Genomic DNA, 25,560 nt, shown 5'->3' on the forward strand with positions numbered 1-25,560 from the left:
CGTGCATTTGAAGTATTATTTCAATATTTTGCTTAACCAAAAATTTCTAAAGGTATCTGACAATACTTCATTTTTTTCGGGACTGCCAAAAAAGCACGATATTAATTTCAAAGTCATTTCTATGTAAACGAACGCGATTTAAGAGCGCCAACAGAAAATTCTGTTCAAATTCGTTGAAAATCCAACAAGTCAATATTTTTCACTAGGAAAGTTCTATTTAGGATCTACTGTAAAAGATCCGCAATCTATATATATATACGTTATGAAAAGTCCCTCCCACACATTCATTTGAGCCCATAGTAAGAACATGCAACCGAGCCTGGCCCATTGCACGCGCGCCAGATTAACGATGATGCGCGCGAGAATTCGCCAGAAAGGAAAACAAGGTATCACCTTGCATAAGTGCCAAGCCACCGGGATGAACGCAGACTCAGCAGTCTGTAGTCTTTATAATGGGTTCGATGCTAAAATATAAGTTAGTTCTAAGTATGATGTTATAGCGATAAGTGAAATCGTGAATAAATTTATTTTTTATGCTTCCCCGTACGGAAGCTACATAACTGGCGCAGTCATAGTGAAGTGGAAGTAAAGTGCAGTAAAGTGCACGACCGAGCAACGTTTATTGGAAACATCTGGACTACCGGGAAACCACCGGTGAGGGAATATCACCGATTAGCGTAGCCCAGAAGCGAGGAACTACCATCGAACCTAATCATCAACTTAGAAACTCCAGGAGATGATCACCATCATCCTCTTGTAAGTATTTTTTTTTTATTTCTTCCTAAGTGAGTGTTAAAGTAAAAAAAGTAACATAACTCTCGCAACAAAAATCAGCTGCCCTGTAAGCAAAAGTAAAGCACGGAGGCAAGCGGCACAAAATACAACGTTCAGCAATTTTAAAAGCGAGCGAAACTAACAGCCACAAACCGCGAGGTGCAGTGCAGTGTGAGCGAATATCATAGCAGTGCATTCTTGTGTGTGCAAATTATAAGCAAGATTATCATTGATAAAATGGATCAACGCGAATTTATGATTTCACCCGACCTTATGCCAGCACCAGAGCTGGACGGGAGAATAATTATTGAACAAGAACCTCAGGAGAACCCACAACAAGTCACAGTTGAAAGTTTGTTGGGTCATATAAAAACATTAACGAGCAATCAAAACGCTTTGATTGACGAACTCCATAGATTGCGATCGAAATCAGAAGATCCCTTCTTACAGTTCCGAACACCAGACCCGATTAAAAATCTGGCCACTTTTGCGGGTAACAAAAAAGAAACACATGCTTGGTTAGAAGATGCGGAGAACACACTCGCACTCTTCCAGTCATACAAAAATGAACCCATTTACAGCCAATTAGTGAGAGCTGTTAAAAATAAAATTATTGGCGATGCCAAAGAAATATTAATAGCGGCTGGCAACCCAAATCAGTGGGAACAAATCAAAGAAATAATCCTAAATTCTTATGGGGACAGAAGAGATCTTACATCTCATATTCAATCCCTTTTCTATGTTAACCAGGGAAAGAAGACTCTAACTGAGTTTTACAACCAAGTTAAGAAAATTGATACGTCAATTAAGGCGACAGCAGCTTTGATGGACGACTACAAATCATCCACTAAAGCTATAAATAGTTTAATAAGTCTTATGGCTTTAACAAGATTCATCGACGGGCTAAATGACGAGCTATCAATGCACGTTAGGAGTTATAGACCGCAATCCCTTGAGGACGCTTACTCCATAACTATGCAATATTCTAATGCAGCATATAGACAAAGACTCAACAAACAAACAATAGATCAAAAGACGACCAAAGCAAACAACTTTAGACCATCCGATAGCACCAACAAAAATTCCAACTTGAACCTCAACCCGTTCAATCAAAAACCAAACAATTTCAACAACGGTGGATCTTCGAATACGAAACCATCCTATCCAATTGCAAAGTCAAATGGGTCCGGTAGATTTAAGAATAGAGAGCCGCTACCAGACGACGATGTTTCCATGAGAACAGCAAAATCTCGGACGGAGGTTAACAACCACGAAACTGGGCAAAGACAAAAAAGGGACGACGGCAAAAATTGTGGGGATGAACACGACACCTCCCAACAGCTCGAAGAGTCAATCTTAAACTCGGAGGACGACGATTTTACAAAAGAATTCATCCTTACCACAGATGCTAGTGACTTTGCAGTGGGAGCTGTATTATCACAGGGACAAATAGTTGAATCAACAAGAAAGAAAAGATGACCAGAAATTAACCTTTACACATCAAATCAAACACCGAATTAGAACTGTTTTAACTGAATTTGACTTTGAAATAATTTATAAACCTGGCAGAGAAAACGTCGTAGCCGACGCCCTGTCTAGAATAAAACCATCAGAAATAAACTCCAATGACATACAGGAAAATCAAGACGAACCCGACACCGACGGCATGACAGTACATTCAGCAGACACCAGCAACGATCATTATATTTGGACAACAGAAAGACCAACAAATTCATTCAAAAACCAGATCATATTTAAAATTTCTCCTACAGACATAGAAGCTCACGAACAAATCTTCACAAAATACCACAGATTTATAATCTCAAAACCAAACTACACAGAACAAGACATAGTAACTATTTTTAAAGAAAAACTTAATCCAAACGGTATAAATTGCATCTATTGCCCTTTAATGCTAACACAATTAATTCAGGAAACATATCGCAAACATTTTTCTCATAACAAAATCTTCAAGCTCCTTATTTCACAGGTATTACTCCAGGACATAAGGCTACCAGAGGAACAGGACGAAATCGTGCGCAAAACTCACGACTATGCCCATAGAGGGATCAAAGAGAATAAAGCTCAAATCCTGTTAGAATTTTTCTTCCCCGAAATTGATAAAAAATTGAAAGTTTATATAAATAACTGTCCTACTTGCAAAAAATGTAAGTACGACAGAAAACCTCCGAAATTGGTTCAAAAAACTAACCCCGCAGAAAATACATTTGAAAGGATTCATATGGATATATTTTTTATGAGTGGAAGAAAAATGCTAACTATAGTAGACGCTTTTTCCAAATTTGCAAACGTGATCGCTCTTGAAACAAGGACTATCGTAGACCTTAAAAGGGCAATCACAGAGCACATCAGAATTTTCGGCAAACCAAAATCGATAACTTGCGATCAAGAACCAAGCTTGACATCGCTCGCCTTCATTGGATTCATGCAGGATTTGGATATTGAAATTCATTTTGCGAGTTCAAGTAACTCAAACGGAATAGTGGAACGATTCCACTCTACACTCATTGAACTATATAGAACTTTAAATTCGAAATACAAAGACATGGAATTCTTCGACAAAATTAACATTCTTGTGGATATTTATAATAACACAATTCACTCAGCGACCGGCTTTAAGCCAAAGCAAGTAGTCTTTAACCACCATAATGAAACAAGCGCGGAAGAAATTTTTCAAAATTACAGTAAAATTCAGTCTGCCATTAAGGTCCTAATGGAAAAACGCAGAAAGCAGATAGAAAATGAAAACAAACTTTAGAACCAGGAGAAAATGTATACGTAAAAGTTAATCAGAGAATAACAAAGGACAAAGACCCATTCAAGGTTTCAAAAGTCGTGGACGATAACGAATTGACATTTAAAGATACTTACGGAGTAAAAATTCATAAAAATAGGATCAAAAAATGATTTTTTTTTCTTTTTCTTTTCGGTCTGTTTCAGGATCATTCCACTTACTTCAGCGACATTTTACCACGACGTATCGACAAATAACGGACTTTTGACCTTAAAATTAGACTCGGTTAAGATAAAATTAGGATACGACCGTATAATACATAAAATTAACCTAGATGAAATAGGACAAAATATAAACTATATCGAAAAATTAGCAAATAACCTTAATGTAACGGATCACTTACAACAAACAATCCAGTTTAAAATTAAAAAGGCTTATGAAAAGTTGACAGGATTTTACCCAAAACGTGCAAAAAGAGGACTTATTAATGCTTTAGGAAACGTGATAAAATTTATAGCAGGCAACCCCGACCAGGAAGACCTCGACTTAATCAATCAAAATTTAGAGATGCTTGAAACTAATAGCAACAAAATCATAGATAATCAAATAAAACAAGTAAAAATCAACAATGTACTTCAAGCTACTATTAATAAAGTCTCAAAAACCATAAGATCAATTAAGGAACATGTACAATCTCAAGACACGATAATTATAAAATACTTGGAACTCATAAATCTTATTTTGAATACTGATATCCTGATAAAAACCTTAGAAGACCTCGAAGAACAGATTGCCTTTTCAAAATCTAATAGCTTGAACAAAAACATTCTCAGTATGGCTGAAAAAGATTATATTTTGAAATTTTTAGAATGCCAACATATTGCTATTAAATTTGAAGATGAAATTTATAAATTCGTAAGATCAGTTGTATCGCTACAAAATAATCACATAATCATTATAGTCAAACTCCCCATCATTGAACCGAACGAGTACTCATTGATGCAGTTAGAACCTGTCAACGTGAATGGAACCAGAATCGACACGAACATCCGCTATGTGGCCAAGTATCAGCAGTCATTATACGAGCAGAGTGAGAGGTGTTTCATTTGCGACAATAACTTGCCAGTGAACGACGGTTGCATCTCCAATATCCTGACAAATCAAAAAGCCAAGTGTCCGATGCATAAACAACCAGAACGTCCAATAATCAAGGAAATCAGTGTCGGAACAATTCTCATCGACACAAATAAAGCAGTCTACATTTTAGACTCATGTGGAGAATCACAAATCATTTCCGCTCCAACTATTATTGAAACAGGTAACTGCACAGTTACAGTGCAGAATGTAACCTTCAGAAGCAACTCTAAAACTATAAATAAATCTGAATATCTCACACCCATATTTGGAAAAGAGATAGAAACCATTAAACAAAAACCAGACATCGAAGAAATACACCAGATGAATATCGAAAATTTGGAGGAAATTCAGAGACTTAAGCTTCACATGATCAGCTCTCAAACGCTCGGAGGACTAGCGATAGCCTCTACCATCCTGTCAATAGTAATCATCTTATGCATTCGCAGATACAAATCCCAAACTAGAAGTCAACCCCAACAGGATAAAAAAGAGGACATCGTCACCTCACAGATTACCAACAAGAAGTTCGACATCAGCTCCCCGGAAAACAATCAGAAAGGAACAGTAACCGATATCCTGAAGGACGAGCCAACGTGCCTAACGAAATCCTTCCTTCCGGCACCCAGATTTGTCCTTACCAAGGGATCCAGAAAATCAACCGAGGACGCTTGACTCTTAGGGGGGAGACGTTATGAAAAGTCCCTCCCACACATTCATTTGAGCCCATAGTAAGAACATGCAACCGAGCCTGGCCCATTGCACGCGCGCCAGATTAACGATGATGCGCGCGAGAATTCGCCAGAAAGGAAAACAAGGTATCACCTTGCATAAGTACCAAGCCACCGGGATGAACGCAGACTCAGCAGTCTGTAGTCTTTATAATGGGTTCGATGCTAAAATATAAGTTAGTTCTAAGTATGATGTTATAGCGATAAGTGAAATCGTGAATAAATTTATTTTTTATGCTTTCCCGTACGGAAGCTACATAACTTATATATATATATATATATATATATATATATAAATGGATTCAACATCGATCAACATGAAAATTGGTATGTAGGGGTTTTTGGGAAGGTTTTCGTGATAGTTTGAGACCCCTCCCCTCTCTCTTAGGGGGAGGCTGCCATAAAAATGAAGCACAAATTGCTGCATTACTCGAGAATTAATCAAGCAAATGAAACCAAATTAAGCATATGGAGGTTTTAGGGTGCAATAAATGTTTCTATGGTGGTTAGACTCTCCACTCCTCTATCTAAGGGGGGAACTGCCATACAAATGGAACACAAATTTCTGCATTACTCGAGAATTAATCAAGCAAATGAAACCAAATTAAACATATGGAGCTTTTAGGGTGCAATAAATGTTTTCATGGTGGTTGGACTCTCCACCCCCCTCTCTAAGGTGGGACTGCCATACAAATGAAAATCAAATTTCTGCATTACTCGAAAATTAATCAAGCAAATGTAACCAAATCAAGTATATGGAGGTTTTAGGGTGCAATAATTGTTTCTATGATGATTAGCCTCTCCTCTCCCCTCTCTAAGGGGGGGCTGCCATACAAATGAAACTAATCAAGCAAATAGAGCCAAATGTGGCATGTGAAGATTTTAGGAGGCACGAAACTTTTCTATGATGAATAGACACTCCTCCCCCTTCTCTAAGGAGGGAAGGAAGTTCTGTCTTCATTCTATCATATTTTATGTATCAAATAATTATTCCATGTAACGGAGAAACATGTTATTGGAACGATTATATTATAATCCTGAACGAGAATTGTGTCTGAAAATAATCTGATATTATAATGATGAGTTTTGTTATGAATACTAGGAATTTTATAGTAAAAGGTAAATTCAACGGGGTCGAATAGAAGATCAATCAATGAACAGTTCTGCGATTGAACCCATAAACTTGCTCATAGTAAGACAACGTAAATGTTTGAGCTAGTCTATATATATAAAAATGGATTTCTGTCTGTCTGATTCTTATCGACTCGGAAACTACTGAACCGATCAGCATGAAAATTGGTGTGTAAATGAAACGAAATTTGGCATATGGAGGTTTTAGGGTGCAATAAATGATTCTATGATGCTTAGACTCCCCACCCCCTCCTCTTAGGGGTGGCTCCCATACAAATGAAACACAAATTTCTGTATAACTCGAAAATTACTCAAGCAAATGGAGCCAAATTTGGCATGTGAAGATTCTAGGGGCACGAAAAGTTTATATGGTAAATAGACACTCCTCCCCTCTCTCTGAGGGGGAGGGGGGTTTTGGTAGAAGTACTAGGAATTTTATAGTAAAAGGTAAATTCAACGGGGTCGATTAGAAGATCAATCAATGAACAGTTCTGCGATTGGACCCATGAACTTACGCTTAGTAAGAAAACGTGAATGTTAGAAGATTGATAACAACGGGACGAAGTTTGTCGGGTCAGCTAGTAGTTTATAAGTGTCCTTCCTCGTGTAAGGATTATGTTTTACTGAAGTTTGAGTTGATTCCTTGCCTAGTGTCCACGACCTTGAAAGGTTTAACATCATTAGTACAGTACTCAAAATTAACCATTGGTATATTATTATGTAGTATGAATTATCAATTTTCAGCAGTTGATGGTGACAAACGAACACCAGACCAGCTTCAGAGTACAGTCTTTCGATGTAAACAGTACTGCAACGAGTTGAAAGATAGGCCTTAGCAAACCCTGCCAGTTGTGGGTACTGCTTGGAGTTTAATGACCACCAAATGTAGGGATCTGACTATAAGTTTAATTTGCTACTCCGTTGAAACCTCCCCAAAAGGTGTCGTGAGTTTAGCGTACAAGGTTTAATTCAGTTTCGTCTCTTATGCTTCCTAATATTCCTGTTAGACGTAGTCCTACGTCAAAACTACTTTATTGTTCGGAGTAAACCTTTTTTACTTTTCATCATATGTAGTCTTCTTTTAGGCTTATACATTTCGTCTAACGCTACTCTAGTTGGTTGATCCCTTCCGAATGATAGGATTTGTTCATATCTAAATAATAGCAGGAAAATAAAAAAAAAGGCAAAGTAATTGATAAAGAAAGGAATAGAAGACGAAAAAGTTGAAGATGCAAAATGAAAAATACAAAAAAATCAAAGAATACAAATGAAAAAGATGAATAAGTTGAAGCCGAAAAATAAATAAGTCGGAGTAATAAAAAAGACACTCATTCGTGCACAAATGTTCAAGAATTCGATAATCTTGGAGGAAGATAAAAAAGCGAAAGTGTGGAAGAATCGAAATCAAAATGACGAAAAAGTAGATATAAAAAAGATAAAAACGAAGTACTCGAAGAAGACAAAGTAGTTGGAAAATAAAAGTTAAAAAAGAGAAGTCGAAGAAGAGGAGTTGAGGTACTCGGATTTCGGAAGAAGTGTCATTCCCGCTGAAAGTCTCTATAATAAAAAATAAAAAAAGTGTCATTCCCGTTTACTGTTGGATGTGCTTCCTTTCAATGTGAACAGCATGGGACAAGATCGCATTTCTCCTATGGATATTCAGTTTTTGACAAAAGTCACTTATGTGACCGTTTTTCAGGCATTCACGACATAACAGAGAAGCGGGGAAATAAAAACTGGAGTCTGACCACCATCAGTGAAATTATCAGCTTTTCACTCTCCTTTGGGATGACTAACCGCCCCTACGATCCTCGCGTGCGGAGTTGTACGCATTTTGCAACTATTTCGTGGTGTAACAAGAAAAAAGTAGGAAAGGAAGGAAGGAAGTCGAAAATTTAAAGAAATTAAAATAGAGATTTGAAGAAATACGAAGTTCAATGAAAGAGGTTGAAAATATATAGAAAAGAATGTCGAAAAAAAAGTGAAAAAGAGAATTAAAAAAAAAGATGAAAGTTAAAGAAAAAATAAAAGGGTTCGAAAGAAAAAAGGAGTTAAAAGAAAAATGTGGAAAAATGAGAAGCCGATAGAAACGAAATTGGCAGAAACATGTTGAAAGAATTTCTTCAACTTGAAAGAAAATGAGTTCAAAAGATTTTTGAACTCAATTGAGAAAAAAGAAGTTAGAACAAAATTTCATTGAAAAAGGAAAAAGAAAAAGAAAGTTGATAGAAAAAATGAAAAAAAGAAGTTGACAAAAATGTGAAAATTAACGCAATTGAACGAATACGTTGGAAGAGAAAGAAATTTTATAAAACAGGAACTTGAAAAGAAACAATATTCAAAGAAAAGAAGAAGTAAAAGGACATTTGACATAAAAGAAATGACATAAAAGAAATGACATGACATAAAAGAAATGATAAGAAGCTGAAGAAGACGGAAGTCTTAACGTTATCCTACCCACACCGAGCTCTATCATATTTTCATGCTCGACTGTGAGGGATACGAAAAAGAAGGAAATTAAAGACGAAGAAGTTCTTCAATTCCAAGTTCCTAAAAAAAAGTGTAAAAAACTGATGAAGTAGTTTGAGAAGAAGATTACGAAGTGAAAGAGTATCAGAATATGGTCAATGAATTGAACAAAAGGTTATGTATGAATTGAAGCAAAATAGGTTGAAAAAAAAACAAAATAAAAGAAGACGATTTTGTGAGTGTTGAAATAGAGGCGAATGAACTGCAAAGTTTAAAGCCTCTTAAAAACAAAGAAGAAGAAGAAGAAGAAGAGTGTTGAAAATGTTGAAGATAAACAAGTTGGGGAAAGAATTTGAGAAGAGAAGCTTCAGAGGTAATAGGAGTGAAGAAAGATATGAGGAACATAAAAGCAATTCAGATTTTTTCATTATAAAACAAATTGAACCGAGCAATTTTTCAGTCATAATCCAAATCGATAAATTTAGTCGGTACAGAGGTAAGGTTCGTTATCCGCTTTAGCAGTTGGTCAAACGTCTCGGAAAACGTTGAAGTTGTGAACCGGACCGGTGTTCGGCGTCAAAGAATTTGTACTAATTCAATGATTCTCTAGCATAGTTGATTGATGCCAACCTTGATGCAAAACAATGATCGTATCTTTGTAAAATTTTAGGCAAGCCAGTGAGTCGCTTCTAAAGTGATTTTCTCTTGTAAATTTGATCGATGACAATGTCGAATGTGATGTAAAGTGCACTCATTTTGGCCGACCTACAAAATACTGACAGACTATAATTTTCAATGCGATTTTTCGACTCTTCTACGAAAATTTCTCTGAAAGGCTCAACTTGAAAGAAGCGACGAAGTTACAAACACACAATAAAAACTTGTACGAACATTCTGAAGCACCTTTCATTGTCTAACTATCGATGCGAAAATTATGAAACATTTCGTAGTCCCAAATAGACCGTAGGGACTATCATCCTTAAATAAAACTAGAAAACACACTCACCTTCGCCTCGCTGGAGACGGTCGGCTTGTTGGCAAACTGCACCTCGGTCGCCTTCAGGATGGTGTTCTCCTCGAGTATCGTCGCCTGGGACTGGTTGTGGCCGAACGGTTTCTTGCCGTACAGACACTGGTAGAATATCACCCCGACGCTCCACACGTCCACCTTGGAGGAGATCTTCGGCGGATTCTTGCCCACAACGAAACACTCCGGTGGTAAATACCTAAAAAAAAGTTTGCGGAACAAAAACGCAAACATTGTTGGATTAGTATGGTTTGGATCGTGCGTGGATCGAGCTGCGCGAATCTCGGGAACTCGGTCTCCCCCCGGGGGCGGTTGACCCCGGGCTGGGGGAACGAGGGTGGACAGAAAACCTTCATTTTCTGTTCCGATTTGCTCACCAATAAGTTCCAGCACCTTGTGATGTTAGATCCATACCGTGGTCCGGATTATAGTTCTCTTCGTCCATCACCTTCGATAGGCCAAAGTCGGTGATCTTGATCTCACCGCAGACGTTACCTTCGGTCAGCAGAATGTTGCCCGGCTTCAGGTCGTAGTGGATGATCGGGGGTTTGATCTCATTCAGGTATTTCAGTGCGGAAACCACCTTGTTGGAAAAAAAAGGAAGTTAATTTTAGCGAAAGTCGTTTCATCGAGGGATGGCCTATAGTTTACCTGCATGATGATCGATCGAGCCTCCTTCTCCGGTATCGTCTTGTGCTGCTTCAGATAGAAATCCAGGTCATGCCCATCACAGTACTCCAGCACGGTACAGAACGAGTTGGCGTCGATTTCGAACACATCGTACAGCTTGACCACCCGCGGATGATCGAGAGCTTTGTGAATGTTGTATTCCCGCAGGGCGTGCCTAAAATAGGAAAAATTGTGCCCATTGGATAAGGTTAGTGCCATTACAATTCCGGAAGAAACACGCAAATCCCACTCACTTAATATAGTTAGCTTTTTTATCTTCCTTCCAGTCTTTATTCAGTTGATGCACCTTGCAGGCCACGTACCGCTGCTCCTTCAAATCGAACGCCTTGTGAACCTCGGAGAAACCGCCCTTGCCCAAAAGCATTAGCAGTAGATACCGATCGTTTAGCACGGGATGATTGTTGAAGCGTGACTGTGAAAAAAGAGGAAATACAATTCGATTAGACTTCGAAGGTCCCGCTTGGATTGCGCTCTCTCTCTGTCTGACCTGATCCTCGTTGTGTATCCGCTTCAGCTCGCGGATGTGCAGATTTCGCTCCCGCTCGAGCTTCTCCATCTCCAGCTGCAGATCGGCGTCCTCCTTCTTGAGGGCGTTCTGGCGCAGCTTCAGTATCTCGTCGCACTCGTAGTACTCCTGGATGGTGAAGGTGGTATTGCTGCTGACCACCGGGTCCGGCTTCAGGAAGGTGTTGTCGTTGCCGTTGTGCAGCGAGGACGACATCTGGCCGGTGGCCGACCCGACGCTGACGGCGGAACCGGCCGCCGCAGCAGCCGCCGCTGCTGCTGCCGCCGCCGATGTGCTCGAGTTGTTGCGCTTCCGGCCGCTCTCGCTGTTCGTCGGCCGCTTCTTCATCAGCAGCTTCTTCTGGCGGTCGATTTCCTCCCGCTCGGCAGTGATCTCCTCCTGTCGTCTGTTTAGGAATAAAAGTTTTTACATTTTTAATTAAGACTAGAATTGAAAAGAACCAGACCGCTCATTGCCCAGCATCAAGCACTGTGAAATGGCCCAAACAAAGGCCCCAAAAGCCCTTTGGGGTTACTGCATTTGGGTAAAGCTATCAACAATTTTTGGGTCTTCTCAAGGAAGTACGTTCTCAATGAACGGAAAACTTCGACAGAACTGAACTTTATTTCATTATAACAGTGAAATTTGTGAGACTACGCTACCGAACGTGAATTGCTATCAATCTTGCAATATACACTGAGCAAAGACACTGAAGATCCTGCAAGCAGGTAGGAATTTCGTTTTACACTCCATATCATATAGCCTCGTTCGTATTACAAGATCAAGATCTTTGGAGTGATCTTCAATAGGTGATCGATGGTTCATGGACAGATCAAAATGAACACGGAAATTGGTGTAGTTAGGAAAACGAACCATTAAACTTCAACAAATTGAAGGACATATTTGATAAAAACTGCACACACAAAATTTCTTCATGTTCCATTTCTATTCCGAATGCTCGGACTCTTCTCTCTTTACTGAAGGCAGCATTTCATCTATTCGACTTGCTACATGCTACAAGTCAATGGTAAACGACAATGGATATGATACATGCCCAATTTTTTTTTATTTTGTTTCCACCTCAGCCATATCGTTTGTTGTTTTATTACTGTGGTGAATTATGGTAATCGTCAATAAATGACGTCCTTGCTCCAATATTGTCGTACATGTCGTGTTACATACGCCGCACCGATCCGCAGGTCATTGGTTAATGCCAATATTGCTCGACAAGACCAATTATGTCGTAAAAAGAGACACTCCAATAAGCAAGAACCATTGACTTGTTGACTTGTTGACTTGTATTTTGTACAACAAATTTCAAATACTATCCATCCAAACATTCTTCAAACTCCAACTTGTTTTCAGTCATTTTGGGATATTTTTTTAATGGATGTCTTCATAGTAGCTGAAAATTGTTCAAATAGAACGAAGTTCTGGCGAATTTGGTGAGTTCATTTCTTTTGGCACAAAGTTTAGCAGGGCGCTAGATCAGGCAAAACTAAAGTTGAATCTTTGTGCTTCTTTAGAGATACCAAGAGACGCTTCTGAAAACCCTGAAGTTAGTGTTGGTCCCCCCGACTATGTTTTGGTTGGCCAAAACTCCTAATCCGTCAGAAAATTTTGGCGACGTAAAATTCTTGTCCAAAGGGATTATGGGAATCGGTCTTGACATAGGTTTCGTCATCCATTTCGATGCAACACGATTTGGTGAGCAACAAACGCGTGCAGCTTTTCCGGGCAAGGGCTTTTGTGATGGCATCTTGGCTTCTCGAATCGGTTTGGGTTCTTGTTTGTAAATATGTAAATATGGAGCCCAGAGAGTTTCATAGTTGTCTCGGCAAAACATTCTAACATCCTGCGTTTTCCAGTGGCATCCGGGATTTATGTATTTTCGCTCGAACCAAAACTTTCAAATGACCATTTTTATGACCCCTTCATTATGCAATCCATATTGGCGAATGCACCAAATACACAGCTAATCTTTTCTGGTCGATGACTCTAGCGTTTGCGCTGTTTTATAGCGATTCGATCACTACAGACCGAAATTCTTTTCATGAGTTTTGTTTTGCGTAAGCTTTGTTCTGATGCTGAGCTGACTATACTTTTCATACGCGTTAAGATTCCGAGGCCGGCCTATTTGCCGACTTCTTCAAAACTGTTTTTTGTACAGCGACAACCGAGAGGTACCCAGGATACTCTCAACATGTACCGTCTCCCGTCTCCCATTTTCACCCGAACAACGTCCAACGTCCAACAACGCTCGAGAATATTGGTGTGTCTAAAAGCGACAGGTTATCACCACCGTAATTCATCAAGCAGTGTGCTTCCTTATTGCCTTTTCCTGGTGCACGTCTTTCTAATCATTCGATTCTTGAGAAGACGACGTTTCTTGCTTCGTAGCTGCCCGAGTTGTATCCATTCACAAATCCGGCGATACACATCGCAAAGATGCAGAGCCTGTGTCAACTCAGTTTACTCCAGAAATTTTACCATTTCGTCAGGTGTACCCCAGAGAAACTATATTCCATGAAGAGGTCGGATCTCATTCACAACATTGTTCCGCCAATGAACCCGCTCCACCTGGTCCAACTCGCTGGGATCCTCTTCTCCTTGTTCGCACCGCATTCGATGCGAACACCACATATTTGCTGGACTGCTGTCCGGCAATCTTGCAACGTGCCCTGCCCATCGAACATCTTGGCGTCGTTCTGTATGCTGGTTGCGCCAGTTCGTGGTTCATTCTCCTTGCTCCGTGTTTTCCTGTACAGTCCTGTACACTAGATTCTTTTTTTTCGCGATTTTTTTTTTGTGATTTTATTTTACGCGAGAGCGTGTGCGAGTGTGGTTGTGACGAGCGCACGCCGGTGATGTGTCAATCTTCTATTACGTGATTATCTCGAAATTACGCGATTTTTTTTGCGCGCACGCATCAGTCGCGTAAAATGTGTGAGCACTCGGTGTTCGAAAACACCAACTGTTTGTGAGCCCTCTTCAAGCATCGTCCATGCTTCGTGGCCATAGAGAACAATCGGTTGAATCAGGGATGCGTACACGGTACACTTCGTACGGGATCGGAGTTTGTTGGAATGCGTCTTCGAATTTTGACGGCTGTTGTTGTTGTCAGTTGTTATCAACGAGCCAAGGTAGACAAATTCCTCTACCACCTGGAGCACGTTGCCGTCGATCACAAGAAAAAGAATTCTGTTACGATCTGCTAGCATGTATTTAGTCTAAGACGCATTGAGGTAAGAACGCATTCAGGTAAGAACCTGATACTCGCGGCACTTTTGAAGGATCCTGCGCAGTATTAAAATATGGTCCATCGTCGAGCAACAGGGCATGAATCCGACCTGATAACTTCCCACAAATCTACTTACTATTGGCGATAGACGGCGGAAGAGGATCTGAGACAGAATTTTGTAGGCACCTGATCCTGACTATCAACCGGTGCATACGCTATAAAAGTTTTCCCGGACCTCCCTTGAAGAGCTCCGCGACGAGGCCACCCTTACCAGCTGCTTTGTGGTTCTTCAGCTGATTAATGGCCTCCTTAACTTCACCCATCGTCGGGGGTGGTACGTCGTCGTTGTTCACTGCACCGGTGTAGTCCTGCTCAACGCCATCTTGGTCCCCTGTCTGCGCGCTGCTCAGGTGTTTTTCGTAGTGCTGCCTCCGCTTTTCGATCAACTCGCGTTCACTCGTCAACATACCTCCTTCCTTATTTCTGCACATTTCGGCCCGGGGCTCAAAACCTTTGTGCGAGCCATTTAGTTTCTTGAAGAACTTCCGCGATTCTCGAGAGCGATAAAGCAGGTGGCGTCAGTCGGCACCGTTCCACGTTTTGTCGAGTCACTCGTTGCAGCATGGCTGCGCGTGCTGCGTACTTCCGACTCGGAAGCGCTCAGCACTCGTCGTCAAACCATTTGTTCCGTTGTCCACGTTGTTCATACCCGAAGATGGTCTCTGCTGTGCTGCTAATTGCTGCTTTCAAAGCCCTCCAGCATTTATCGAGGGGTGCAACGTTCAGTTCATCTACCCCTGACAAAGCAGGTTCAAGGCGCTGCGAGCATTTTGCAGCAACGTTCAGTTTCTGCAGTCGTCGTTGGTGGTACCGTGGTGAGCGCTGGTGTCTTATGTTAGTGACGACTGACAGTTTAGAACACAGTTCGACCATCATTAGGAAGTGGTCTGTATCGATGTTAGCGCCACGACAGGTTCTGACGTCGAAAATATCCGAGAAGTGCCGACCGTAGGCCGGCTTGTGTTTCCGTTTGCTGAAGTGATTCTCAGGTGTAGCAGAAGGCAGGCAGAAGGTGTTACGTATGAAGGTTTTTTTAGTCGCCGGTGAAGACAATTTTTAGATTTTCGTTGGGTTGCGGAAGGACGATGATTATACCAATTACCGGTCTGAACTCCGCCCCATTGACCGACCTTAGCGTTCAAGTAACCGATAACGATTTTGATGTATTGTTTTGGGCAAATCGTTTTGTAGCTTTAGCTTCAGGTAGAATTCTTCTTCATCGGGATTGGTGCTGATGTTGAAGGTGTGACCTCGTATCCTTAATCTGCAATCCAACTTCATCAAGACACCAAAATGGTCAGTTGAAATGACCTCGTACTGGTTAAAAACCCAACAGGAATGATTTTTAGTGAGGATACGTCGGACAAAACCACTCATCCAGAGCGTTGGAAAAAGTTTTTGTTTTATTTTGTTGAAATTTTTTTGATCAGATACCCGAAATAGGCACCTCAAATACATTTGGAACCGAACCAAACACCAAGATACTTGAATGACATGGAATGAGTGATTGTTTCGAATTGAACATTGGCAGAAGCCATAAAAAAAACAAAATGCAAACAAATACTCACTTGGCAAGCTCCTGGAAGGCGTACCCATCGGTCCAGTTTTCCTGGAAGGTGGCGCCCACCCGCTGGGTCACGAACTGACCCAACCGCAGCCGGTTCTGCATGCACTTCTGGCGGGCCTCCTTCTTCTCGATGTTGCTCTTCTGCTTGAGCAGCTTCTTGACCACATCGATGCACTTGTTGATGTGGCTCTTGTGCTGCTCGATCACCTTTTGGTGGGCGCTGATCTGACACTTCTGTTCGTCCGATAGCCGCGACAGTTCGTCCACCCGGGTCCGCGAGTTCTCGAAGTCGTTGTCCCGATCGGTGATATCCGCGAGCGTGAGGTCGGTCTGCACCTGCTTGGACACCATCAGCGGGGCCGGTGGCGTCGGAGGTTGGGACAGTTGCACCTGCACTTGCTGCACCTGCTGCTGCTGCTGCTGTTGGGGGTTTGATTGAGCTAACGTTTGGGCATTGGGTATGCTGTGACTGCTACTGCTGCTGCTAGTGTTCGTGCCATTGTTTGCATGCGCTAGCGACGCTAGACTATTGATGGCTAGTGTAGAGTTTTGGGGGCCCATGGCAGCTTGCGTTTGAGCAATCACTTGCTGTTGTTGCGACTGTGACTGCACCTGCTGCTGCTGCACTTGTTGCACTTGCACTTGCTGTTGCTGCTGCTGCTGCACAACAGCTGATGGTGGCAACGGAGGTGGAGGCGGTTGAGAATCTCGATCTCGGAGTGATTGTTGCTGTTGGGAATTTACAGGGAGCGATACGACACCACCAGCGGAGATAACGGATGGGGATGAGTTTAGCAGCGACGCGGTCGTAGCGGATACTGATGATGGAGGAACTAGTGTGGAAGAAACGGTGCTGCCGCGCTGGGAACGCACGTACATTTCCTGCGCTGTCACGCTGTTGTGGTTACCACTGGAGGTTACCACAGAGCCAAGCTGTGGCTGAGGACTAGGTGGATACATTGGATACTGACCATGTGGCGTCTGGGGACTGGGACTCTTGGTGGAAACCTGCTGGCCTTGCCCCTGGTTTCCACCGCCACCAGGCTGGCCAGAATTGCTTATTGCTCCTAGGGGGCCCCCGGCACCGAGTCCGGCCGGGTGAGGCCTCAGCGGACTGCTAACCGGGTGCTTAGAAAAATAGTCATTGATTTTCTTACTATCGCCTAATGGTGGTATCGACAAACGCGGACCCTTAACACTATCTCTATCACGTATATGACCAACGCCTCCTCCCACTCCTGCTCCCCCTCCTCCTCCTCCCGGACCCCCATTGTCGTCCGGTGCTTTCCGTTTTCGCTTCCGATCCGAGGGAGTCCGGGGAATCTTCTCCGGCGTCGGGGTATTGATTATAGTCTCTAACTCCTTATCACTATGCGACGAGCCAGTGCTCATATTTGAGTCCTGATCTTTGTTGTTGTTGGTGTAGTGGGACTGCTGCTGCTGCGAATGCTGCAAGCTAGTGAGTGCACCGAGCTGTGGCGGCACACCCAATCCAACAGCTGACGAGACCTGCTGCTGGGGGTTGCTGTAATGGGGTGGCGGCGGCGGCGGAGGCTGCTGCTGCTGCTGCACCGTATGTGGCTGTGGCTGCTGTAGATGATGAGTATGGAGATGATTTTGGCCGACTTGTTGTACTATGGTTGTCTGTGGTGCCATCTGCAATTGAGTACCGGCAGACATCTGCAAAAGAAAAAAAAAGAGAAAAGCATTAGTATACGAGAATTCCGAATGGACAAATCTGAAGCTAATATAAAAGCAAAAAACACTGAGCATTACAACTTATTATCAATTACTTGTCGAATCCATCATCTTCGCCCGTTGAAACAATCATCAGAGGGGGTGTTGTCGGTGTCTTACTTTTTGAGCTTTACGAACAACGGTGGGGCTCCGCATTGACAGCGAGTAGCGCTGCTGACCGCCCCGTGTTTTGTATATACGGACCACAACACCGTGGCGAACTTGAACGATGACAAAGTCGTCGTCTCGTTGCTAATCAGATAAACTGCTGCTCGCTCTCTCTTTCGCGTTCCTTCGATTGCTTCCCACTCTCTCTGTCTCGCTTCCTCAACCATGTATCATCAACACACACCGAAATCAATATGGCTGACAGCAGAAACACATTTTTCTCGCTCTGAGACCAAAAATCAAATTGTGATCGGTCAATGGACACAATTTTCCGTCGAAAGTATTTTTCGCAAAACGAAAATATTCCAATGATAATCCAATCCTTGATACCGAAAATCTTCTCCAATGTGTGTGTGTGTGTGTGTTTGCGTGTGTGCAGGGTATATATTTCATCCTTTTTCTTCCATCGTCAACCACATATACACTTCCTCCTCCTGTTGTGAGCCCCGAGAAATTCGACGAGGGCACCACTTCTGAATGGAGTAAGTTTTCCGCTAAGGACAGACAACGAATCCCAACTTCAGGACACTTCCGGTTGGTCACTAATCCCAAGCAGGCACCGCACACATCTATCACTTCCAATTCCTCTCCGGTAGCCGCAGTCGCGGTCGGTTTCCAACAGAACGGGGGAGAGTGAACTTTTTTTTTCCTCCTCTTGACAATAGGGAGTTAATACACGCGCAGAGGAACACAACACAGCCGAGCGGGGCCCGCACACAACTCCGCCGCACACACCGCGAGTATGGATGATTTCCGTAGCAATTATTTAACAAAATGGCGAAAGAAATATACACAAGAGGTGCTCTGCCGCTACTCTAAACTGTATATTCTGTGTTTTTTTTTCACCAACAATTCCCAATCAAAGGCAACACACGGCGCTTCGTCTCTCTTTCTCGGACATGTATGGCGCGAAATGTATGCGTGATGACGATGATGGTGACTACACACGATTAGCTTTAAATCACACAGCTTCCTGTGGTGGTGTGCGTGATCAGTATCAATTGAATTGAAATCATGCGCGATTTTCATTTGCTTGTGGAAAAGGGTATGTGTGTATGTGCGTCCGGCGGTGTGATGCACCGTTACTGAAAATGTTGCGCGATATCATTGATCGCTATCAAACTGCAAACAAACACACGATGAGAAGTCACGTTATTATTATGTTGCAGACCCACCACCACCAGGCAATTAGAGGTATGATGCATGCATCGGATCAATGTCACACGGATGATTGACTTTTAATCCGTTGCTCAGGGGTGTGATAGTTAATAAATTAAATTTTATGATCCAACACAAAACTCATAGGTGGTTTATTCATAATGAAAATGTGATACTCTTCTCAACTCGAGTCGACCGCGAGTAATCGGTTTTCTATTTTATTAACCATAGTTAACCCTCCTGTACTCGCGTGCAAAATCATAACACGTATACTCGCGCACGGTGTCACAGACCGAAAATTGAACTTCTCTGTAATGTTGCCATTGTGTATTTTTCAGGCTTTGTTGGCATTTATTTGAAGAAGAGGGTATGATTGAATGAAAAAACTCCAAAAAATATGTTTTCTTCATCTCTATTATGTTTTAATAGTCGTCTAATTCACCCTCCTCAAAACAGAGTCATTTTTGATACTCCAACACAAATATCGAAATTCGAATTTTTCACTATTATTAATTAAAAGTGAGCAACTGAACATAATTCATGAAAGTATAAAGAGCTATAAAATAACATAAAAACGTATTAATCGATTGTGGTTTCATTGGAGTAAGAATCAGATCATAGCATAACTGCATGCTCGAAACATATATTTTTTTACATCTCATGCAGTTGTTGCGTGTTTTTCGGGTTTTTTTTATCGAAGAGAAGAATGTATAACGACCAGATGATAAATGTTCTTGAATATAAAGTTTGCATAAGAAGATGATATAAAAGGATTTCTAGTAACTTCCTTTTGTTTTTCTTGTTTTCTTGTCGATATTGTTCATTATAAAAAAATATCCCCGGAACTGTAACAGTTAAAAATTACCATAAGCCACCGATTACTTTATATTTACTGTTTACAATTCTTCCACAAGTGAAATTCTTGCACAAGTGTGTATACGTATGACCATTATACTTGGCGAATAACTATACGAAAGTCAAACATTTCCATTTTGCTTTTGAACGTATGAATCTATCGACGGATAGTTGATATATGGATCCGTTCAATCCAGTTACAAAAGGGACTGAAATCAAATAAGAATAGTCCGTTAATGATCTTATGCATTATATTCTATAAATATTCCTACTTTTTGTGAACCGTTATAAGATAAATAATGATGATATAATACAGAGAAATAAATTCATAATTAGATATACTTTGGGAATTCTTCTTTCGAATTTCACGACATAGAAAACCATCGCATTGAAGCTAAGGTAGCAAAGAGGAGGATTGTATACATCTGGTAATCTTCTTGTGCTTTGAGGGAGATAGCTATTTAATTGAAAATCATGAGTCAAAGAAATATTAACAAAATTATGAACAACTTGAAAACCACTTAATTAATGTTATTTCAAAAAATGACGTTGATGATACATGGTTGAGAAATCCCAGAACAAAAATACGATTAAAATAATATCACTCAATGCCATTCCATCTGGTTTGTCAAGATTCTAGTATTTTGAGTAATCAAGACTAGTGAAAATTTATTAAAAATATCGAACGGTGGTGTTAAGATCAGGTTAAATGTTATTTTATTCAAGTATATTTTTCAACGGTGTTATTTTCTTTTCCATAGTCCATTAACTTTCTTACAACTTTTGTTGCGGGCGGCGAGGATAACAAATAATCAACAAATAATTTCGCTCCTTTGAATTTTTTGTTTTGTTTGATCCCCTGGACCGCGTTGAGTGTGGCGCATGAAGGGATTAGATCAACTCTGTTGTTTTGTGTTGTTCATGACGGAACGCTATCAACAACTTTGTTAAACATTATTTTCCAATCAGGCTAGCAAACTATTGAAGATAGATTTTTCGAAAAATGATTATCAATTTGCTCCTATGAAAATGGTATTCGTTATTGAAATATACGAGGTCTGTTCAAAAAGTATCGCGACTTTCAAACTTATGCGGGTTACGTATATTCGATTCTATATTTTTTTGTGGCATTATGTTGGTACTAATGTTTCTCACTTATGCCGACATGTACGGCTATTTTGAATGTTCAGTTAATTTTTGAGAACTGATTTTCTTAGACGTGTTTTGGCTCATCTTAAATTTTTGACTATTGCCTATCTCTAGAGAAATCCCCCCGTAGTGCTGAAGCAAAATCGACTATACCATCAAAGAGATTCGGTCATGAACTAGCTGTTTTCAGATAATTTGGGGTGGAACTGCTAAACATTTTTTTGGAACCCGTTTCTCGAAATGAAGTACAATTACTTATAAATTATCGGATTGATCAGAATGAAATGGGTTGAACGTTATTATTTTGATTAACTTCCAATCATTGCCCAAACATAATCCTTTTTGTTCTTTCTAGCTCCGAATGTAGAAAGCATTCACAAAAAGCTTTATCATGTGAATGCAGCGTGGACAGTTTCTGATTTCTTTTCACTGTATATAATCGAATCCTGTATATAATCGAGTCAAAAAAAATTTTTTTTATTCGTTTTTTTTTGCATGTATTTTTCGTTTTTTGAATATAAAAGTGTAATTTGATTTTTGATCCATACCGTTGAAGTCAAAAAAACACCTTTCTCACATGAAAAAAAAATCCAGATTCTCTCAGGAGGTGATAGACGATCATATTTGATGAAAAAATCCTCCTACGCATACATTCGAATTTCAAAGATGACAGAATTATAGAACTTTTTTTTGTTCCGGACTCTGTTGCCTCAAACTGGCTCTAAATAAAAAAGTACGCTACGGAATACGATTCGGTTGCTCTCATTTGAAAGATGAGAGAATTTAGTACAGGATATAGTAGTGGAACATCTAAATTAGTGGATTTTAATAACATTTTGGAAGTGAAAAACTTAAAAGTTAATAATTTTTAACGTGTTTTAATAATTTGAACTAAATTTGAACGAAACTAGATTGTTTCTATCAATTAAAATGAAGCTCTCTAACTGCTCTTCAATTTGTTCTTTGCCACCCAACTTCTATCTTTCTTAATTTGGCAGCAATATCGATGTAAACATTTCCTGGTGAAAACTCAAGCAAAATCTTCAAAAATCACGAATTTTACCCCACTGTGCATGTAATAGCCACTTAAATTCCACCTTAAAGTTGAAAGGTTACATTTTTTCTTGAAATAAGTCATATTTTAAATATAAAAAAAGGATTTTTTTCCAAACTGTAGATAATCGAGTTCAAAATTGTATATAATCGAATCATATATAATCAAGTCTGTAGATAATCGAGTCCGACCTGTATAGTGAATATATCGTTATGATATTGTTCTTGCCAAAAAAAAACAGCACCGAAACGTTCTATTTATTAACTTGTGTCACAAATATGCATGGTACCATCGGGCACGAGCGTGGTGTTATTTACTTTGCTTACTTAACTTACTAGCGATGAAGAAACGCACAGTAGAATACCGATTATCCGCGAAACAGTCTGGCTATTTTAGAGGGTGTTTTTAAGGACATAGAATATAGGTCTATCCCAGTTAAATGGTTTTAATTGTCATGGATCTTGTCATTTATTCGAGAGATAATTGTTTGCATAATTTTGAATGGGTTTTTCCACATACGGCTTTCTCGTTTGGCTTGGACGAGATTCGTGATACAAGAAGTCGGTGAAGAAAGCCCTGAAGACATCAACCGTCATGTTCTCATTTTTGAAAAAAAGCAAACCAGTGATTCCAGCGGTCCAAAACGCATCAAACAGTAAGTTTTCCAGGAAGCAACTCGGTTTGGAAAATGTAAAATAATTGGAAAAGCTAAACTGCATAAGGCTGAGACAAACCAGCCCAGGAGGCTGAAAGTCTAAAAAAAGAGAAAAAAAAACAATTGAATACTTGTTCTTGATGGTAGCTGTCAAAATCCAAATTAGTCAATTTCCACTGAAAATAGATCCTTTGTTGTCTTGAAGAAAAAAAATTAAAAGTACAGTTCATGAACCTCTGTTTTAATTCCACTTCTTTCAACACACATTGAACATCAATTATTCAGTTTTTACATTTTAAAAAGACCGTCTAACTTGAAAGAATTCATTAAAGAAACTGAAAACACAATTGAAAAGGGAACACATACGATCGGAACAAGTAGATGGGAATGTTCTTTAGCACAATGGTTGTTGCACAGTTTGAAATGCTAAGAATACGATGAGCTCGTGATCGAAGAAGCGACAATGGTAAAATTGTTTTTTTTTCTATCCTCATTGGGGACAGTCAGCAAAGGACAACTGTATACTATGCTACATTGCTTATTTGTCTAATCGTGCTGCACTCTTTAGAGCAAACCATGATTAAGAAGCAGTAATGTTCGTTGTATTATAGGAGCGGTAAATAAGTCTATTCAAATGTATCTAAGCATTTTTTTTTATTTCGTTGTGTAGAATAACTTTTTTCCGCTTATAAACATAAATGAATCAATTGTAGTGGATGCCCATTTGCTCATAGTATCCTTATTTATAAATCGTAGGTCATAGTAAATCATTTTTTAAATTTTTCTTTACGTGAAGACTGTGAAAAAAGTAATTTTGTGATCAATAGTCAGGCACTATTTTCAAGTCAGATCGGCTTTCGATCGAACGACAAATGAAGCCACATTTCGTGTATTTCGTATTTACTTGATCCCACTGTAATGTGAGATATCATATTGTGTTGAAAACTTCTTCGAATGTGGGTCGATTACTAACTGTAAAAAAATCGAACAAATCACAGTCCGCATAAAAATTTATCCTCGTTCTCTTTACGGTATTGCGATCCATCTCATATCAAATGCAAGAACCGAATCACATACCACTCGTACATGTGCCGTTGCATATCATCCTTTGCAGTGCAATTCAATTTTAAATTATTATATTATGTGTCTAATAAATATAAAAATATGTCTGCCGATGTTACATGCGACACGAATGATGTTACCTGCTATTGACAATACGTTAACAAATTAACGAAACAAAATTGTGAGACTAACATCTAGGGCTCGGCATAGTCATAGTGAACTAAGTATAGTCAGCTGACTATATCCGTATTCAGTCGGAAATGACTTCTGGCTTCTCCACGCAGTTTTTCCGACTAAACAGTCAGTCGGGCGTTTATTCGCTATCTCCCTCTACCGACTCGACTATATCATTTCATTCTTCCCAGTCAAATTGTTTTCATTGCATTTTGAAGTGACTTCCCCCAAGACGAATTCATTCCTCTCTCTCCCATGTATCATGTATGCATGTATCGATGTTTGAGTTCAACGTGGTTTGACATACGCTACAGGTGAGCTAGATTTTTTTGTATCGTACACGAAAATGACTCACACGTATAAAATAGCGTGCAGTGTGTGCGCGCGATTTAGCACGCTATTTACTAATACTAACGCGAGGACCTTTATGGCATACTTGGTAAATGTCTAAGTTCGTTGGTTTGAGGAGTTCACGATGGGTCCATTTATGTGGTAACTACTTTTTTTTACATCAGAAAATGCGGAATGAAGTCAGTTGAATGAAGAGGCAGATTTGTAGCTCATCAGTCTTCCTCGCTAGTCAACACTAGTCAATTCATTATTTATTGACGGCGACTGCCGAAGCAATTCTAGTCGAAACGAAGCTACTGAGAGTAGAGTCGGTCTTCATTTTTCCCCTTCGAAGATTTCGGACCCTGCTGCCATCACACTATCATTAATATACATGCTTTTCTAGAGTTAATGAAAAAGGAACAGGTAAACATATCAATATACAAAATTTGCAGTCTATCGATTTTCTTTGCGCAGCGGTCAGAAAACTACGTTCATCAACATAATTAAAATTTTCTTCTGAATAGTTCGAAAAGTCCGACTCTCATATTTCTGCTTCCAAGCAAAACTTCATTTAGCCCATGATTTTGTTTTTCAGTACCATTCCCACTTCAGCTATCCGGTTCGGTGATGCAACAAAATATTCGCATCGTACTTTCAGTGGTAGCAGACGTTGTGAGTGTGGGTGTACGCACGTGACACCACTGCCGGCCTCTCGGTTTCATTCATCACAATCGTGTCGCGTATCATACGTGTCTTATCGCTCAGCAAGTAAGCATTTGTGCGAACGTCATCCCTCGTGCCGTCATCATGATACTGTTCATGACTCTCGTGCTACATTTTATGTGTTCTCTCGCTCGCAATAATGTATACACACACAAGTGAGTGAAATGAACGAGGTCAGTGCTGCCAGTTTTGCACTCTTTAATAGTATATCCGTATCAGGATTTCAAGTGTGAAATTGATACACAGTGCGAACGTTAACTACCATGGAACGTGTTTTGTGCGGCGGCACTTTTGTCGAACTGGTTTCCACAGTATCTCTCAGCGGTTGTGGTGATGCTGATTCTGGCGGCTGATATGACTCCCCTCTGCCTCATTTACCTTCTCCCGTACGAACGTAAATGTTTTTCC

At 40.3% G+C, this 25,560-nt stretch overlaps 2 protein-coding genes across 14 annotated transcripts in view; one reads left to right on the forward strand and one right to left on the reverse strand.

The window, feature by feature from the left end:
- The window catches only part of LOC129762470 (serine/threonine-protein kinase tousled-like 2), a 358,161-nt gene that overhangs the window by 7,830 nt on the left and 324,771 nt on the right, over window positions 1-25,560 (reverse strand). For 10 of the 13 annotated variants that reach the window (XM_055760744.1, XM_055760742.1, XM_055760752.1 and 7 more), the window contains 6 exons: window positions 16,086-17,764; window positions 11,199-11,622; window positions 10,945-11,123; window positions 10,673-10,865; window positions 10,399-10,604; window positions 10,001-10,220 (listed from right to left, as the gene is read on the reverse strand). In XM_055760744.1, the coding sequence (XP_055616719.1) occupies window positions 10,001-10,220; window positions 10,399-10,604; window positions 10,673-10,865; window positions 10,945-11,123; window positions 11,199-11,622; window positions 16,086-17,764 (2,901 nt within the window). Of the gene's footprint in view, window positions 1-10,000; window positions 10,221-10,398; window positions 10,605-10,672; window positions 10,866-10,944; window positions 11,124-11,198; window positions 11,623-16,085; window positions 17,765-17,860; window positions 18,886-25,560 lie in introns of those variants that run through there. The other 3 variants (XM_055760746.1, XM_055760751.1, XM_055760748.1) reach the window with 3 other exon arrangements.
- LOC129762472 (uncharacterized) lies at window positions 549-5,645 on the forward strand. The gene is made up of 2 exons (XM_055760755.1): window positions 549-756; window positions 3,736-5,645. Exons 1-2 carry the CDS (start codon window positions 737-739, stop codon window positions 5,336-5,338), a joined length of 1,623 nt encoding a protein of 540 aa, XP_055616730.1. The 5' UTR covers window positions 549-736; the 3' UTR covers window positions 5,339-5,645.

Source organism: Toxorhynchites rutilus, chromosome 1 (genome assembly GCF_029784135.1).
Source record: "Toxorhynchites rutilus septentrionalis strain SRP chromosome 1, ASM2978413v1, whole genome shotgun sequence".
Taxonomy (NCBI): Eukaryota; Metazoa; Arthropoda; class Insecta; order Diptera; family Culicidae; genus Toxorhynchites; species Toxorhynchites rutilus.

Excerpts from the sequence above, each read along its gene's own strand:
- LOC129762472 (XM_055760755.1), top strand. The coding sequence starts at position 737 with ATGATCACCATCATCCTCTT. Across the intron at positions 757-3,735 it reads ATGATCACCATCATCCTCTT|GATCATTCCACTTACTTCAG; the intron begins GTAAGTATTTTT and ends GGTCTGTTTCAG.